The sequence below is a fragment of the Stenella coeruleoalba genome, assembly GCF_951394435.1.
Source record: "Stenella coeruleoalba genome assembly, chromosome: 2".
Taxonomy (NCBI): Eukaryota; Metazoa; Chordata; class Mammalia; order Artiodactyla; family Delphinidae; genus Stenella; species Stenella coeruleoalba.
Genome location: NC_137147.1, coordinates 25,074,380 through 25,093,002, shown reverse-complemented (window position 1 = coordinate 25,093,002; position 18,623 = coordinate 25,074,380). Strand labels below are relative to the sequence as shown.

The window sequence follows — 18,623 nt, the reverse complement described above, 5'->3', positions numbered from 1 at the left end:
TCTGATCTGCCATCTTCCCGCAGTGGGCGTGGCCACAGCGGATGAAGAACAGACGTTGGAGTGGCCTGATGCTGGTAATTAGATGTGGAGGATCTTCCAACTCTACGGAAGTAGTAAGTCCTGGCAAATAGTTTAGAAGGATGAAAGCAGGAAGGGGGTGCTGCCAGGAAATATTTGAGAACAAAGTTAAATACATACGATTTTATTCCAAAGCAATTTTATATAACCATTAAGGAAAGTAGTAAACTTACTGGACAAGCAGGTGGTGGACAGTACCTGGACACATATTCATAAGATAAGTACTCACTCTACTGGCTCCTCCTAACTTTTAAAGATAACCTATTTAGCTCTTGATTCCAAGGTTGTAAGCAGGTGTCATCCCATTTGGGCGAATACCTGAACTAAGATGGCTGCTGAGTGTAGCCAGAACCTCATGGGCTAAGGAACATCAGGCTGGATGTCAAGGCTGCAATGTGTGGCCTGCACAAATTCATATGATCCTGAACTATGTCAGGGTCAGTGATACGGCAGATATGAGTGCCTTTAAAAGTTAGCAATAATCTCCAGTATGTTCTGTGTCAGCAGTGACACACTACCTTTGGCTCACCCAAACACAAGGCATTAAAGGTCCCCAGCTATGTGTAGTCTGCCTGGGCTTTTTATTATTGCTTGTGGTGTAGTTTGGTGGGAAGAGTATACTCATTTAACTCACAATTAGTTCAGATCTCTTCCTCCTTTATACATCAGCCTCTAAAATATGTGGCAAAGGAAAGCAGGGAAAGATCTAACAGGCTCATCTTAGACCACAGATATCGCCGAAGAAAATATTTAAATGGCACCCCTCTCTGCTCAGATGTGAGTCCTTCCTGTTCTGTAATAGGCACCAACGATGTGCAGAGGCAACATTTTGAGAGATGTCAAAGATATCTTATGGTGTCATTTCTGTAAATGAAAGTAGGCTGGATTAATATCACCTAGACTATGTTAAATGATTACCGTGGTGTCCAAACTACTAATTCCAAATTTGAAAGAGTAAGTCAGTAAACTGGAAAATGAACATCACTGGGGACCAAATACTAACAAAACTCAGTAATATTCTATTAAGTAATCATTACTCTAAACCCAGTTTTTCTGCCCTTGGGCCAAACCCAGATCCCAGTTCATACTCAGCCATAAATTTAAATGCAGATGAAAGATCTATCATTAATCTCATTCTCCATTTTTCTTAATTTTTCTAATAATAGATTATAAAATAACTGGTATAGATTTAAAGAATACTTTTCTTAAGATGCAGACGAGAGATGAATAAAAAAATTTTAACTCTAAGTCACGTTCATTAAGATATAACTCAAGGGCTTCCCTGGTGGCGCAGTGGTTGAGAGTCCGCCTGCCGATGCAGGGGACACGGGTTCGTGCCCCAGTCCGGGAAGATCCCACGTGCCGCGGAGCGGCTGCATCCGTGAGCCATGGCCGCTGAGCCTGCGCGTCCGGAGCCTGTTGCTCTGCAACGGGAGAGGCCACAACAGTGAGAGTCCCGCGTACCGCAAAAAAAAAAAAAAAAAAAAAAAAAAAAAGATATAACTCAAATGTTTCAGGTGAATAGTGAAAAAGTTTATTTATGACAGATTTCAAAATTCGGAAGAGAAGACAAAGAATGCACAAAAGCATCACGAAACTGTTACATAATATAAAACACAAGAACTGAGCTATTTCAGGAACCATAGCTCAGTATCATCTATGTATCTCAGCAACACATTCAGTGCCACAGGGTGGTAAAAATATGGTGTTTTAAAGGAAAAACCACTCAGCAGGACATAACAAATAACAATTTCGGTAAGAGCTCTTAGAAATCATAGGAGATGCTGACAGCATTCCTCATGATAGGGTACATGTAAAACAAGTTGACCTCAATAAACGATCGCTTGGGATACTTTGATTTTAAAGAAAAGACTGTGACACTGTTTCCCTTCCAGACCCCTTTTTGTAACGTCAGCATCAGTGCACGATACAGAACGATAAGGAAAGAATGCCATTGTGGTTGCCAGTTGCTTAAATATTTACCAAGAAAGCGTGATCATCTTTCAATCAACTGATAGATCTCAGTGCATGGCACCAAAGCAGGCCTTTCAGAAACATAAGCTAAATGGCATAAAGTAGTTTAGGAAAATCCTTACCCAAAGTCTGGCTTCCTTATAATCCATCACTTTAATTACAAAGCAGCTTTCTTCTGGGGATTTCAAAACACTTCCCATTATTAAGGGAAATGGGTGCACCAGATTCATGGGTTACTGGATCGCTTTCTCCAGACTCTACTTGCTCTTGAACATGGCTAAATGGAAATAATTCAACTTGATTAAATAAAAACAAATCCATTTATGGGACAATAATCTCAGAAAGGGCTGCTAGTGTTTTTAATACAGAATTTCTTAGTAAAATGTACTGCTTAGGACATGAGAGAAGGAATTAGGATAATGTTTTCCAGATGATTCTTGCCTGAACCTGAAAACCAACAATAACAGTCACTTACAGGTAACATTACAGATGAGGCATTTCAAACCTGAGTGAGAGAAAGAGTTCAGGAAGAGAGCTCCTTTACATGACGGTGAGTTAAGGGCTCTTCTGTAATCCCATATACTATAATATTTCAAACCAAAACTTTACAATTGTTCATGACCCTATATCAGAACATTTAGAAAATACATTTTGTCCCCTGGAAATCATTTCACATATATTATTTTATCCCTAGATAAGTCAAAACTATCTGCTTAAAATGACAGAAAACTGTGGAATTTAATTTTGAAAAAGTCTATATCTCTAGACTTCTGGGGCACCTTTTCCTTATCTCTTAAGAGTGAAGAACAGCCATGAAATGAACTCTGGTCCACATGCCTGGGGGACTAAAAGACATCAGATCATGAGTTCAAACCAGTGACTGGGACTACAAATAATTTCAAAGCCAGAGTCTTGTGCCTTTGGACTTAGTTTTTGAGGGACTGACTGTAAATGAACCCCACTATCAAGGCTTTAGGCAATTAATTGGGTTTTCCCAGGTTGGTGATAAGACTTTTAAATAGGAGGAGTTTTGTTTGGCCTTCTTGGTTCCAGCAGGGACATGCAACACCCCAGAGGGAGCGGTGATTTCTGAAATCTGGCCACGCAATACTTAGCAAAGGTTCTCTCACCCTTTGGGTCCCAAATCCTACCCTAACCTCACTACCTAAATAACTGGGTAGATGTCAAAGGAATGCCCACAGGTGCTGGACTGGTTGGACAGAGCAAAGGGGCAACACTGACCATAACCAGGTACCAAGAGAGCCAAAGCAGCTCTTGCCGGGGTGTCTCCACCCATTCCCAGAAAAGAGACCACCAGGAACCAACTCCCAGAAGGTTCTCCTTTGCAGAAAGCCAGAGTCACTGCCCACAGAAGACTGGTTCCTTCAGTGGGCTCTAAAGCCAGACTCTGAGAACCTGCAGAGCTCACGCTCACTCTGAGATTCCACTCACAGCCGGTGACAGAATCTACTTCCCGTAGATGGAGGCCTTGCTCTGTTTCTTAGCCAACTCAATTAATTTGTCGTCCTCATCAGCATAGCATTATCACATCCTCTGCACTCACCTGGTAAAGTTAATAAGCGTTCCAACCACACAGTCATACACGAGTTACCCAGCTACCCCAATGTGGGACTATAAGTCATAATCCCTCCTCAGCCCTACTTCCAACCTAGGTTGATCGCCTTTATCTACCCATGTTATTATTTAATTCTGATTAACCGGTAAACTGAGGCCTTGGATACCATGCTGCCAGTGCTAAACAATACTATAAATGAGAGAAGTGGAGGGGGGCCTCGTCCCTCTCTTTACCTCTCAGCTGTGTGGAAATGAAGGCCTAGGGACAGGATCCCATGTGCATGAAAATTGGGACTTTGGCCATAGGAATATTCATCATCTACTGGATTGCTGGAGAGCACCCAACTTGTGACTGGCTTTAGACACCTGTTCCCTATTGACTCCCTGAAGAATCAGGCATCATGGCTCCGTGGGCACAATCAAATACGATGAATACAATGACTTGCTCTCTAAGGAGCATAAATCCCTTAACAAGCTACCCCTCACAACAACAAAAAATGAAATCACCTTCCTTCAGACAGAAACTCACTTTCCCTTTTCAACCACTGAGATTCTACATGGATGGTGCTCTTTCCTTTTCTAGCAAATTCAGGTTTCTAAAAGGTCTACACTTTTGGCCAGGTGGAGAGACTAGTTAAAGTGGTTGATTTGGACCTTTTAGACCCGGGAGAAATTCTAAATGGAAGCTCTAAAAGGAAGGACAAACTGTGTCTGTTTGGTTGGTCCCATTGCCTGCTGTGTGTATGACTGTCCCACACAGATTAAAGAAGATGGCGATTCCTACACCTCACAGGGAAGTCAGCCTACAGAGGGCAAAGCTTGTTCACAAACACACTCTTGTGGCTTGAGGCTCTTCTGGGATGTTGGTCAAAATTAACCTGTGTCATCCCTTTTTAGCCATAGTCAAAACCAACTGAGGCTCCAGTGACACAGCTGGAACTCCTCCTAGCCACTTTCTAAACTCACCATCTTTTTTCATGGCACTGGACTCACAAGTCTCAGAGAATATAGAGATGAAATCAATCTTCAGGTCAGGATTACACTTAGCAGAGGAGACCTACTGAAAAATATTTCTAAAGTCGATCCTGTTGGAAAAGACAGGTAGGTTTGGGATTTCTCCAACAAGCACAGTGAGAACCAGTGAGGCTTCTGGCTTAAAGAACAATTCCAACAGATGAAATGCAAACTAAAGAACTACACAAAATCAGGATATGCGCAGAATTCTGGGATACATTTGATAGCTTTTCTCTCTTCCTCTCATTGTTTTCATTCCTTACTATCAATATAAAAAGTCAGTTCACAAGCTGCATGAACTGTTTCACTCTTGCCCCTTCCTCTAAAACAATAGCCTTTTGTGTAAATATTAGGGTCACTCAGCTCTGTACCTTAGAACCTTATACTTTGGGGTTAAAAGGCAACCTTTTGCAGAAAAGCAGTCTTAAAATAAATACAAAAATACAGACTTTAGCGTTTGGGCTTCACCTAATTCTTTCAAAGAGGGACTGGATAGGGCTCATCAAAAACATGCAAACATGTATTTTCTCTAAATGATGTTTTACAACAATATCTAAACCCAGTGATCAAGATAAGACAGTGAGCTTTCAGGTTTAACTCTTCCATATACATATTATAAGGGATAATATACACTTTTTAAAAGTCTAAGGTTTTCTTTCCTAAATAACAGATAAAAATATTTTTAAAGTGCATGAATCAATTAAGAAAAAAATAACTAAGAATGGCCTAATTTCAAGTTGCTACCTACTTCCCTTTTAAAGCTACATATTATCTGAGGATTGAGTTTTAATTTCAGAGTCCTGAGGATGTGTTGGAAAGCAACAGAGACTAGAATAAAGTCCTTCCAGAGCAGTTTCACAATTACCTTCACTCTGACATGCCAGGTAGAGAAGAAAACATTAGAAATTATAGCCTGAGGGAGAGAGGAAATACAGCATGAGTTTTGAAAGATGGAGACCAAGAAACATTTTTATGAGGACCACCTCCCCAGGTAACTGGCATTGAATGAAATAATTTTGCTAATAAACCAGGAGCTCTCTGACATAGGAGAGCTTATGTCTGTGCAGGGAACATACTCTATTGAATACCTGTCAAAAGGAACAGAATGGCAGAATCATCTTTGTTTAAAAATTAGCAGTTTATAATTTTAACATCTATGTGCTGGATATACATAAGGGTGCTTACTACATAATTCTTTAAAAATTTTTTTTAAACATTCTTTTTTTAAAAAAAATTTATCTTATTTATTTTTGGCTGTGTTGTGTCTTCATTGTTGTGCGCGGGCTTTCTCTAGTTGCAGAGAGTGGGGGCTACTCTTTGTTGCGGTGCGTGGGCTTCTCATTGCGGTGGCTTCTCTTGTTGCGGAGCATGGTCTCTAGGCACGCAGGCTTCAGTAGTTGTGGCTCGCAGGCTCTAGAGCGCAGGCTCAGCAGTTGTGGCGCACGGGCTTAGTTGCTCCACGGCATGTGGGATCTTCCCGGACCACGGTTCGAACCTGTGTCTCCTGCACTGGCAGGCGGATTCTTTTTTTGTTTTTTTTTTGCAGTAAGCGGGCCTCTCACTGTTGTGGCCTCTCCGGTTGCGGAGCACAGGCTCCGGACGCGCAGGCTCAGCGGCCATGGCTCACGGGCCCAGCTGCTCCGCGGCATGTGGGATCTTCTTGGACCGGGGCACGACCCGTGTCCCCTGCCTCAGCAGGCGGACTCTCAACCACTGCACCACCAGGGAAGCCCGGCAGGCGGATTCTTAACCACTGCGCCACCAGGGAAGCCCTCTTTTAAATTTTGTTTGCTGAAAATTTTTTAAAGTAAAATGTTGGGAAAAATTAATACTCTAAACTTTCTAAAAGCCCCGTCTCTCAACAAAGTAGCAAAACTAAACAAACTGAAGAAACTTAAGAACTCAGCCACTCTGTGGAGAGACTTCCAGGCTCTCTCCTACTGTGAAGTACCTTCTTTCCATTGTATGTTAATACTTATTTATCCTCTAAAGAAGACGGTGAAGGTGAAAGCAATGATTTTCATTTGATTGTTTGGTTCTGTAAACTCAGATAGGGAGAGACTAAGGAAGTGACTACCTCTTAGGGTCTGGTGGACTATGAAATTCTCAGTAATTACCTGTGTTTGTTAAGTAATATTTTGTCCCTAAAGTTCACTAATTTCAGATACTTAATATAGGATAGTGAATTAATTGGATGGTGAATTAATTTACCTATTTTTTTGTGAATGGATCAAAGAAGCACTGACTTGTTAATGACACACCAGTACAGAATGAAATGTAACAATGTCCAGGACTTCAAAAGGGACCAGACAATGAGAGGCACACAGAGGCGATGGGAACAAGTCCCTCAGGCTTCCTTGATGCAACAGAACTAGGATTCCAAAGAAAGTAAGTACAGGCTCTGATGGCAAAAATAAACAACAATAAATGTTATCCCAGGGAGCTTCCGATGGCCTGACAGCTCCATTTTAAGAGAATGTCAGAAGTCAATAATAAACAGGAAAAATAAGCCAGGCTTTAGCTGACTGGAGAACAGCTCAGTAGAAAATTATTTTATAAAGATTCTACTCAATTAGCTAAGGCGTGATTCAACTTCAGTGATGAAAAGAGCAGTCATACAGTTACCAGATGGGATGACGCAGAGCAAGTTTGCTTTCACTGCCCAAATAGGCAGTCACTAAAATAATTTCTAACTTCTTACAAGGTATATAAATTTGGGCCAGTATAATCCTCTATAAAATGCACTCAAATATAAAATAATGGAGGTATGAGGCCGCTCAGAGGAGGCGGATGCTATGGTGGTCCACAGCATCCTCTCCTACTTGGGGCTTTGCCCCCAGAGGAACAGAAGGTGCGGCTGTATCACCCTTTGTTCATAACGTAGGTGCCACTACAGACCTATTGTGAGAAGCCCTGTTCTTTGAGTTTCTGCTTCTGTGCAGAGGGAAAACTTGGTGTGAGGCACCCACACAAGGAATGAATGAGCTAAAGGAAACATCGTGAAGAAGCTGACTCCTCAGAGCAGGCAAAGGACTTTGAAGTCCTAGAATCACAGGCTGCCTCTGGTTGGCTAGTCAAGTCCTCTGCACAATCTGGGGCAAATGGGCAGATTCCCTCACAATCTAGAATTCCTAACAGGCAGCGCTGGGGTAAGCTGGCGTAATCCATCCATCTGAGAAGGGGCAGACTCCACCCAAAGCATTACAGGACTGACCTGCAGGAGTGGAACATTATCCCTTCCCCACTTCTCCTGAAATCGCCAGCTTTAACTCCACAGAAGAGGTGCCCTCAATGGCTCAGAGCAGATGGAAGCCTTCTGAGAAACAGACGGAAACTGTCTCAAAGGCAAAATGAAATGTGCTTTAAAAATAAATAAAGTAATAAATAAATCTAATTATTCCTCAAAATCCTAAGGCAGTAACAGGCTTGACACAAGGGATAAGAAAGAAGGAGGTACAGATAATCGCAGTGGTCCCTTCTCTGCCCCCTCCTCCGCTGGGGCCCTGGGCACCCCCCTGCTCTGGTGACACTGGCTGCAGCACCCTGGGCCTCAGGGCCCACAGGGTGGAAAATGCAGTCGCCAGGGACTAAAGAACAAATACACCAGCAGCAACAGTGAAGTTTCATTATCACCTTTCCTGAGAGACTTTGAACACCAAAAGTTTTGAGCCCTCAACGCAAGAAACCTAAATCCAGAAACTCTGGAAATATGACTGGTTCCAAAGCAAAATTTCTAAATAACACTCCTAAAGACCAAAAAAAAAAAAAAAAAAAAAACAGTCGTGGGAAATCTGGAGTGTTGTTTTATTTGTTTTTTTAACATCCTCTCTCAGACTGTACCCCTCCTTCTTCGATTATACAAAAAAAAATAATTTAGTAATACTTGACTTTCAAAAATGTGGGTTCTGACATCAATCCAGTACCTAATTTCTACCCTTTCCCCTTCGACCACCAGTGCATCTTGAAATAGGAAGTGAAAAACTGGAGGCAGTTTTTCTTCCCAGAAGACCTTAGACTACAGTGATCGTCATTTTGGATTGCATGGAAGTTCTTGCTGTAATGGCAAAGACACAGACTTAGAAAAGGGAAAAGAGGAGAGAAAGAGGTGGAGTGAAACCACTAGGACTAATAACACCCCTCCAGAGGCAGTGAGGGCTCCCAGCCTGTGCTAGAGACCACAAAGAAACAGCAGGTGGGAATATGGCAGTGGTGAGAGGCTGGACAGAGCTTTCTCCATCCAGGAAACTGGGCTCCTTCATGGACAATGTGCTTTGCTCTCTTCCAGCCCTTGCAAAAAGTGAAGAGAGTGGGTGCCACTAAACACATCTGCAATAAAAGCTCTGGAAGAGAAGAGAACAGCAACTGAAATAATACACCTTGTACCAAAACAAAACTATATTTAAAACGCAACACCCAACTTCCTTTCAGGCTTTTGCCTGATGGTTTCCTCCACAGAGAGATTTTGCTGGAGTCTAAAGCCAGAAGAGCGTGAGTCAGGGACCACGGAACAGGGGCACTATACCACCATCTGCAGAAGCCTGGGCAGGGGAAAAGCTACATGGGGTCAACAGTCAGGCACGCCAGCCAGGGCGTGAGGGTCGGGAGCTCTTGCCTATCCAAAACAAGAGGCCCCAGCTGGCAGCCTGCTCCAGCCAGCAAACACCGCCTGCCCCCTGTCCCAGCGGGCCTTCAGCTGGTGTAGTAGATGTGGAAGTAGAGAGTCTTGTTGCGCAGCAGGGAGTAGGAGTTGTCGAACTTGAGCAGGTAGATGCCCTCGCCAGGGTAGTCGTGGCTGCCGGCCTGCACGTCTCGGTGGCTGTCCCGCCGGTACACGGGCATGACCTCCCCATAGCGGCCCCGCAGGGAGCTCCTGGAGCCTCGCTCCACGTCTCCAGCTGGGACAGGGTCTGCATGAGCAAAAGGCAGAGTGCCTGGATATGAGTTCAGAGACCAAATACGCCTACCTGAGGGTGAAAAGATGGACCAGGTAACCCAGTGGCTTTCACCCAGGGGAGATACTGTTGCCCTCCTATGGGCATTTGGAAATGTCTGGTGGCCTTCGGGCCATCAGAGTGACCAGTGGGTGATACGGGCATTTAGTGCTCAAGGGTCCAGGAGTGCTAAATATAGGGATAGTACCTTCTCAACAAAGCAGTGTCTCACCCCAAATGCCAATAGTATCTGCACTGAGAAACAGTGATTTAGCCTTATAGAGCCTTCCTAGCTCCAAGAGTATCTGGAAATTTCCAAGGGGGAGAAAAAGATACTTAGAAGGGAAAATTCTGACATCTTTTCATCCAACAGGTAAAAGAACTAGCTAAAGGAGGTAGGAAATGTGGAAAAGTGCTGAAATGCTGAAAGTGCTATATGGAGTGACCCCGAACTCCTACTGGTCCCCCGGAAGGGCAGCAAATAAGATCTGAGGTTCTCCTCCTTCCTGAACACATGCAGATTTCCCTGCAGACTTGCTTTTCCATGAAGAAGCAAGTTAAGGGAATGACTTAATGACTTAATCTTTCCCGTAAGATTATACGGGAAAATAAAGGAACAAGGCTAATGCTTAGAACCTACTCTTATACTACAAAACAAACAAACAGAAAAAAGCGGCTTCAGGGCCATGTGAGCAGGCGCCGCAAGTAACAGCTGGAACAGAGCACAGAGACTATTTTTAAAACTGCTCTTGTCAACCAGCTGTGACATTTGGAGGGCGGAGAGAATGGGTACATTTAGCAAATTGTAATCACTCAGTTTGGTTCCAGACCAAGAATAAATGTAAATATCCCACAAGTAAGAGAGAAACATAAAAGAATCTCAGATTTATACATGTGATCTGAAAACCACTGCCCATACATACACCAGCACGGATCCACCCCTTTTCCTGCCCCCAACCTATCCCTGTCCCCAAGGAGATCTTGGGGGACACGGCTAGGTACTGATTAAAAAGAAAAGAAGCTTTCCACTAAGGCATCAAAGCCACCCCACCAGAATGTTCTTTGAGGGTCTGACTTTGACCTGCATCACTCAACTTAGCTTGCCATGCTGAAAGGGATTCTTCACCTGCATTCTCAGGAAGAGGACGACTGGTACAACACAGGAAGTGATCGCTGCAAATTAGGTTGAGACAGAAAAGGAAACTGCAGATTATGTTAAAATTAAATTTACCTTCAATCTCCTCCTCTTCCTCCTCATCTTCATCCTCATCCTCACTGGAATCACTGACCTGCACCGTTATGTCAGTGCTGGTTACAGGGGTCCAGTCAAAGTAAACTCCAAAGCCAATGTCGTAGTCATCGGTCGCAAACTCCCAGCAGACACGCTTCCCCTCTGGGTGGGTAGGTACCCGGATGGTCACCACCTCACCCCGCTTCACCACCAGACGGCTGTTCTTCTCTTTGCCCAGCTTGCTTTTGAATTCCTTCATCTTGGCAAAGGTCCAGATGCACGGAGGTGCTATCAGAGGCGGGGAGACTGAAAGGACAGGCAGCTCACCACCGAGAAAGAGACCCGGAGGAAATGCTGCCACACCCGGCATTTTGCTTAGGGAGGTTGCCATAGTCGAAGACATTCTTCCTACTGGCTTCCCTGACTTCTTTTCACAAGGAAGGAGAGAGCACTGCCCTGAGGTGTGTCAGCTACTCAGCTTAAGAAATAGGTCTCTTTACGTACCATATATATACCTGGTACTCTATCCAGAATGTAATATTCAGACACTAGCTGTTTTTCCTCCTTTTGTAATATAATCACCTATGTAATCTTACGCTTTCTCCTTCCTTTCTTTCTTTCCTTCCATCTGTCTGTCTGCCTTTCTTTAAGTACCCACTGGGAACCAAAAAAAAAAAACCACACCTTCCACACCCCCAAAGGTCTCACCTCTCCTGTGGTCCCCCAGAAGGTCTGCAGATTCCAAATCAGCTGAAAGAATATCTACAGCTCCTGTGTGCTCAGACTGGATCATAACGATGTCCCCAGACCTTGGCAGACCATGGTACTTGGCCATCTGCACAAGAGAACTCTGGTTACAGGACATATATAAAGGCGGATTCCAATTAGCCTCTTTCCACCTGAAGGCTGCCTCCCCTGCCCTATTACCTCCACTCTCCCAACTCACAGTCTGAGTGCTAGTCAACATTCCTGCTCTCTCCTCCAGCCACAGGTTGCTAATAAATTCTACCAACTTTTTTTAATGCCATCAACATGTTCCCTAGTTTAAAGCTTCTTTCTTGTTCTCTCCTGCTTTTTGCAACTTTCCCACTTCAGACCCTTCATAAAATCCTTGCCCAAGAACATCCTCAAAATTTGCTACTGACTTTTCCATCGACAGCATTTCTGGGCGCAGCGTTTCTGGGCCATGCCTGCACAGTCTCTCCCTTCGGCTCCTCTCAGGACAGCTCTTGCATCTGGGCTTTAGCTCAACCTTCACTCGGCCACACATCCTCCTGCTACAATTTCCATCCACAGGTTACTTCCAGGTCACTGTCAATCAGTTCACCAAAGTACTGCAGAGAGAGAATCTGGCTCCTACTCTCTGGCTGTCTCTGTCTCTCTCTCTCACCCATGGCACACCTTGGATGTCTCACCCTATAGGTTGTCTCATTCACTAACAATGTTGTATAAATAATCACAATCTCACCTTACACCAGCCCCAGGATTTGCATTTAAACAGTATATTTGCTGCCTGACATCTAACTTGCATGTAAGTGCAAATATCACTTGATACTCACAAAGCCCTCCCTGACCCATGGCAGGAGCCTGCAGTCTCTCCCTAGTGGGTTTCACTTCAAACCACTCAGATTACCATTCCCCTATTTCATGCTATTATGACTTAATTTCCTGCCCCTCCTCCAAGCAGTTGACAAGCAACTCAAGAAGAAATGTACGCCTACTGCCAACACGGAAGAGCACATCGGTGAGACAGCAGTCCAGTTAAGGAATCAGAATTATATTTGCAATAAATGAATGAATGAATAAATGAATACTGTAATCCTCCCAGACTATTTTCTCATAATATCTGTTTCTGAAGAGTTAAGTTCTTCAGCTCTTATTTCCAATGTTAAATGAGGTAAATCAGACTTTGACTAACTTGCTTGAATGAGTCCTTCCTCTTACAGAAGGTTAAACAAAAGATTTAGTTTGCAACTTATTAGTTGCATAGACTTGGTAAAGTCACTAACAGCTCTGAGCCTCAGTTTCCTCATCTTTAAATTGGGGACATAATGGTACCTATCTCACAGGGTTGTTCTCAGGAGTAAATGACGTATTATGGATAAAAATGCTTTGTAAACTCTAAAGCATCATACAAATGTAACTATAATGTTCGGCATTGTCTTTACTGACACCATTTGTTATTCTAATATATATGTTAATAATGGTATGAACAACCCATCCCTCCATGGCAGGGAGACCACTACTACTGCTACCATTTCTATGGAATCTTTACCATAAATACCGAGTAGATCTACCACAAGAAAACTGAGACTAACACATAATCCAATGGTTGAAGTTTCCTCACATCGAGTGGATTTTAGACAACATGGGAACATTCATTATAACACTTCATTATTTGAATAGGTGCTTACTGGGTCCTAGTACAGTGATGGGCCCTGGGGAGGATACACATGATCATTCCCCAAATAATTAAACCTGAGATGACAGTGCTTTCTAATTCCAACCCACCCAAATGCATCTGAATTCTGTTGTCACAAACTAGTGCTTTTCAGAGAGAGAGTAAGAATGTGCGCCCTACCTTGCTGAGGACCTGGGCCTGGTCTGCAGACAGCAATTCCTGTTCCACCGAGGCCTGTGACTCCATGGCACTGGCTGCCTTCTGCTGATCTTCTGTGGCATCCTCCCTCACCGGAGATACCATCTGTGGCCTCCCAGAGAAAGAGAGCATGTCAGTTCAAGGACTCTTTTTTTTTTTCCCTGGCCACACCGTGCGGCTTGTGAGATCTTAGTTCCCTTGTGGGATCTTAGTTCCCCAACCAGGGACTGAACCGGGGCCCTGGGCAGTGACAGCATGGAGTCCTAACCACTGGACTGCCAGGGAATTCCCCTCAAGGACTCTTTTCAAAGGCACAATGGTCCTGGAGAAACTCAGAAAGAAAAAAAACCTTCAAAGGGTACCCCCAACCCCTGTTTCCTCTGGCATTTGGGCCCACCGTCATTTCAGCTGACCACTGCCCAGGGCTGAAATGGCCTACAATGAAGCAGTGACAGCATGTGAGGGCTCAGGACTGACAACACCACATCCCAGGCTCCGAGAACCACAGTAAACACACAGCTCAGTCATCTGAGATAGACCGCAGGTCTGGTTTTTATTCCTCAGTCTGGGACCGATGCCATTTGCTCTGCACAGAATTTCAACAAAAGAAGAGTTAGAATCCCAGGTCTGTTCCACACATAAAGCTGCTGTTAGAAGCAAAGGGAGGAGGCCTCGCCTAAGCCAGAAGCTGATCACAAAACAAAGGAAGTACAGACTGATTAGCAAGGCAACCCTCTCCGCCTTATCCCAGGAGCATTCAGCGTTTCCATTCACACCCTATCACTGATATCCATAGCACACCCAGTTCACTTTTTTAAGCACGTTAATCTACCATCCCAATAACTTAAAACACAACTATTGGGACTTCCCTGGTGGCGCAGTGGTTAAGAATCCGCCTGCCAATGCAGGGGACACGGGTTCAAGCCCTGGTCCGGGAAGATCCCACATGCCATGGAGCAACTAAGCCCATGCGCCACAACTATTGATCCCACGTGCCACCAACTACTAAAGCCCGTGCACCTGCCCGTTCGCCGCAGCTAGAGAAAGCCCGCATGCAGCAACAAAGACCCAACGCAGCCAAAAATAAAATTAAAAAAAAGAAAACCACTATTCCAATAGCTGATTTTAAAGAAGCAAGGGAATAATTTATGCTCTCTTCCATTTCTTCTGGCTTTGGAGAGACCGAAAGTGAGTTAAGAGCCGGGGCTGTAGCACAATACCCCAGGCTTCTTGGAAGCCTGTTGCCAACAAAAGGTGGCGTGGAGTCTTTAGACAAGCAGTTATCAAAGTATGGTCCAGGGACCCCTGGCGTCCTTAAGACTCTTTCAGGGGAGTCTGTGAAGTCAAAACCTTTTCATAATAATTCTAAAATATTATTTGCCTTTTTTCATTTTCATCTTCTCAAGAGTTTACAGTGGAGTTTTCCAGAGACTACATGACATATGATATCACAACAGAACGAATGCAGAAGCAGATCTGAGAATCCAACTGTCCTTTGTTAAGACACACATTAAAGAGATTTACAACATCCCTCTTCTCACTAAATTATTTTTTCTTTGGAAAACAATTGTTTTTCATTAAGGACATGTTATTTATATTAACATGTAATGAGTTCCTTATTATTTTAAATGAATAACTATTTTTTAATTTTCTAGTTTTAATTACTAGTAAACATTGTAAGATATAATTCACATAAACAAAAATTCTTTAAGGTCCTCAATAAATTTAAGAGTGTAAAGTTTTGAGAACTGCTGCTTTAGGGTATCGTCCATTTCCTCAGACAGGCTGAGCAAACAACTGGGAAACAGCACTACGAACTGCACGGGGAAACAGAGGGCTTATTTTGGAGTTCATTAGTTTCTTTCTTTCTTTCTTTTTTAACATAAACAAGAAAGATCACTCCTAGTTTATAAATTACCTCTTCTTCAGATAAAACAGAGCCATCTTTTAGAATATCTAAGTCACTCCAATTGACCTCAGAACAAACAAGAGGTAGTTACTATGAAAATCAGAGCTGTGGTTGATTATTCTGTGTGAACTGTAAATTGGTCTAGGCTGTGAGCCTATTTTATTCTCTTAAATCCAGAAATTAGAGCCCATTTTGGTTCCTTGGCACTACTTATTATGTCTCCTCCTCTATTAGGAGGTGAGCTTGATGGCAGGGACTGGGTCTCACTCCCTCTAGACTAACAGCTTCCATGGCCAAGCTTGTCGCATGGAACCCTGAGGCCCTTTGCACTCTGACCTCATCTCCTAGAATGACCTCCTCTTGCCTTGCCCAGTCCACGCCAGTCACAATGGCCTGTTGAATCTCTGAGAGTCCTCGAGCACCTCAAGCACTCCCCCACTGAGGGTCTGGGGGCCTGCTATGGCCTCAGCCTAGAATACTCTTCCCCCAGTTACTCAGGGCTTCCTTCCATCCTTCAGGTTTCTGCTCAGCCATCACTTTGGGAGAGGCTTCCCCTCCCTGGCTCATCACTCTTTACACCCGTACCCTGTTCATTTTTCTTCACTGCACTGATGACTGCCTGACATATTATGCACCATATTTTGTTGACTGCGAGATGCATATTTGTTTTCAGATTTTAATACAACTGAAATACAGGATGCCCTAAAAACTGCCGTGGGCCTGGAGTGACACGGAATCCCTCCTCAGGGGATTTGCATTTGCTTCTGCCAGGGCTTGGGAATGCTACCAACTGAGGTGACTTGAATTATGTTCTGTTTAAGAGTTTTGTTTGGACCACACTGGCAGAGTGGATTTACACAACAGACTTGTGGCTCATATTCTCAGGGGAGGTATTTTTCCCCCCTTACACAGCGCCAAGGTTGAGACATTCAAGTTGCCCTGCTCTCCTTTTCTGTGTGGAGCAATCTCTTTCCTCGTTTGTCTTTTCACTGAAGGTGCAGGCTTTTGCGGGAGGTCTCTTATTAGCCTATCTTGGGCATTCTTTCCTTTCTTGGTGGTATATAAAATAACAGTACATCTTATAGTTGATGACAACTTAGATTCTATGAAATACGATGTATACTTTTTTTCCATCTACCTCCCCCACTAGAATATAAGCTACATGAGGCCCGGGATGTGGATTGTCTGTTCATTTGTGGTGTCTTCAGTGCCTAGAACACTGCCAGGTAATAGCAGGCTCTCAATAAATATCTGTTGAATGAATAAATGAATAAGTTAACTTTTGTTTGGGAACAAAAGAGGACTATTCGGAATGTGAGAACACAATAGTTAATCTGACCAGCAGCCTGACCTTACTGTATATGGCAGCTAAAATGTAGTTTCTTCTTTGCCTTTGTGCATGCTACTTTGCACAAATATGGTTCTGCTTATTTAAAAAATATTTTAAACAGGACACGCATAAATTTAATATTCACATTAGCATTTTATGCTCTGAAGAATTAGTGAAAGGTACTTTGGGAAAGATAAATTGCAAATCACTTGATGCAGATGATAAACCATGTAAAGGAAAAACTCTCACTGTAAGCCTTCTGGTTTATGCTAACCCAGAGCAGGGAGGCCATCCCAAAGGGAGGGAGAGATTGGCCAGCCAGCCTCACTAGAAAAGATCAAGAGTCATGCCGTTTCCATTTCTAAAATATACAAAACACAAACACCAGACTTCAGGCGTCACGCATGCTGGATTATTTTTCTTCACGCATCAGATTTTAGAAACAAAACTTGAAATTTTTATCTCCTTTTTTCTAAGAATAGTCTATATTCTTCACTCAAAAAATTTATTTACTCTTAGTATGAAAACATCAGCTCTGTACCAAAAGCCATCTCCCAAGGATCCTTCAAATCAGCATGTGCAGGGACTTCCCTGGTGGTCCAGTGGTTAAGACTCTGCGCTTCCACTGCAGGGGGCAGGGGTTCGATCCCTGGTCAGGGAACTAAGATCCCGCATGCCACGGGCCATGGCCACAAAACAAACAAACAAGAATCAACACGTGCAGAAAAAGCGTGGTGGTAGGAAAACGGAAGGACAGAAGGACACTCTTCTCACAGGATTTGATGAGAACATGAATTATCTCAAATAATCAATGCCTGGAGGAGGCTATGTCTTCTAAAAGTATCCTTATATGTAATAACCTAGTAGCTCTAAGCATAGAACTCAAAACCCTTCTGTTGCTACTTATGAGAAATAAGCTGTAGAGTAAACAAAGCTAAAGCTGTGTGAACTTGGGAAAATTATTAAATTCACTGTTTCATTTTCCTCATCTTAAAAAAATACTTTATTCGGTTTGTTACGAGGATTAACTGAGATAATACATTTTAACACCTAGTACAGTATTGAACGAACAGAAATATTTGATAAAAAGTAACTATTTTATTATCATTATTACAAAGAGGCATTCAATAAAGGGTGGCTATTATATTATTATCACAAACTGTATTAAAATTATATTAATTATTATTATTTTCCATTGTCTGAATTCTGGGGGAAAAAGTTTTATTTCATATACAAAGGTAAGAAGAGAGAATTTCTACTTAAGAAATAACATTTTAAATATATCATGGGACTTCCCTGGTGGTCCACTGGTTAAGACTCCACGCTTCCACAGCAGAGGGCACAGGTTCGATCCCTAGTCAGGGAATTAAGATACTGCATGCCGTGTGGCATCACCAAAAGAAAAAGAAATCTTAACATACCCCCACCCCCAGCAATCAACTTTGGGTGGGGCATGGAGACCACAGGTTCTACTGGACGGTACTGCACCATGAGCTGATCAGTTGGACTATAATATTCACTAGCTCAGCATTCTCCAAAATAAGTTTTTCATTAATTATTCCATTAATGTTTTGTGGCTTCCACTTATTCTAGGGCACAGTACTACTATTCCCTTTCTGCTATATACTCTGATATCAGTGATGGCAGGAGGATGAGATGGGTGGAGAGGGAAATTAAGAATGACAACCTGAAGATCATCATCGTGGCTGCAACACTGTGTTTGTGTGTGTGTGTGCATTTTATGGGTAAAAACCAAACACATGTTCTCTTGAAAGTCCATCTGTGGACACTCTTTTTCTTTCTTTTTTTTTTTTCTGGGCTGCGTCAGGTCTTCGCTGCCGTGCGCTGGCTTTCTCTAGTCGCGGCAAGCAGGGGCCACTCTTCGTTGCGGTGCGTGGGCTTCTCATCGCGGTGGCTTCTCTTGTTGCAGAGCACAGGCTCTAGGCGCGTGGGCTTCAGTAGTTACAGCATGCGGACTCAGT

General features: G+C 43.3%; 1 protein-coding gene across 3 annotated transcripts in view; it reads right to left on the bottom strand.

Annotated features, from left to right (window-relative positions):
• TMED8 (transmembrane p24 trafficking protein family member 8) overlaps positions 1-18,623 on the bottom strand; it is a 32,714-nt gene continuing 14,091 nt past the window's right edge. For 2 of the 3 annotated variants that reach the window (XM_079914434.1, XM_079914435.1), the window contains exons 3-6: positions 13,385-13,514; positions 11,512-11,638; positions 10,804-11,109; positions 1-9,548 (exon numbers count right to left, since the gene is read on the bottom strand). In XM_079914434.1, the coding sequence (XP_079770560.1) occupies positions 9,331-9,548; positions 10,804-11,109; positions 11,512-11,638; positions 13,385-13,514 (781 nt within the window). In that variant the 3' untranslated portion in view covers positions 1-9,330. The remainder of the gene's footprint in view (positions 9,549-10,803; positions 11,110-11,511; positions 11,639-13,384; positions 13,515-18,623) is intronic. The other variant, XR_013827274.1, reaches the window with a different exon arrangement.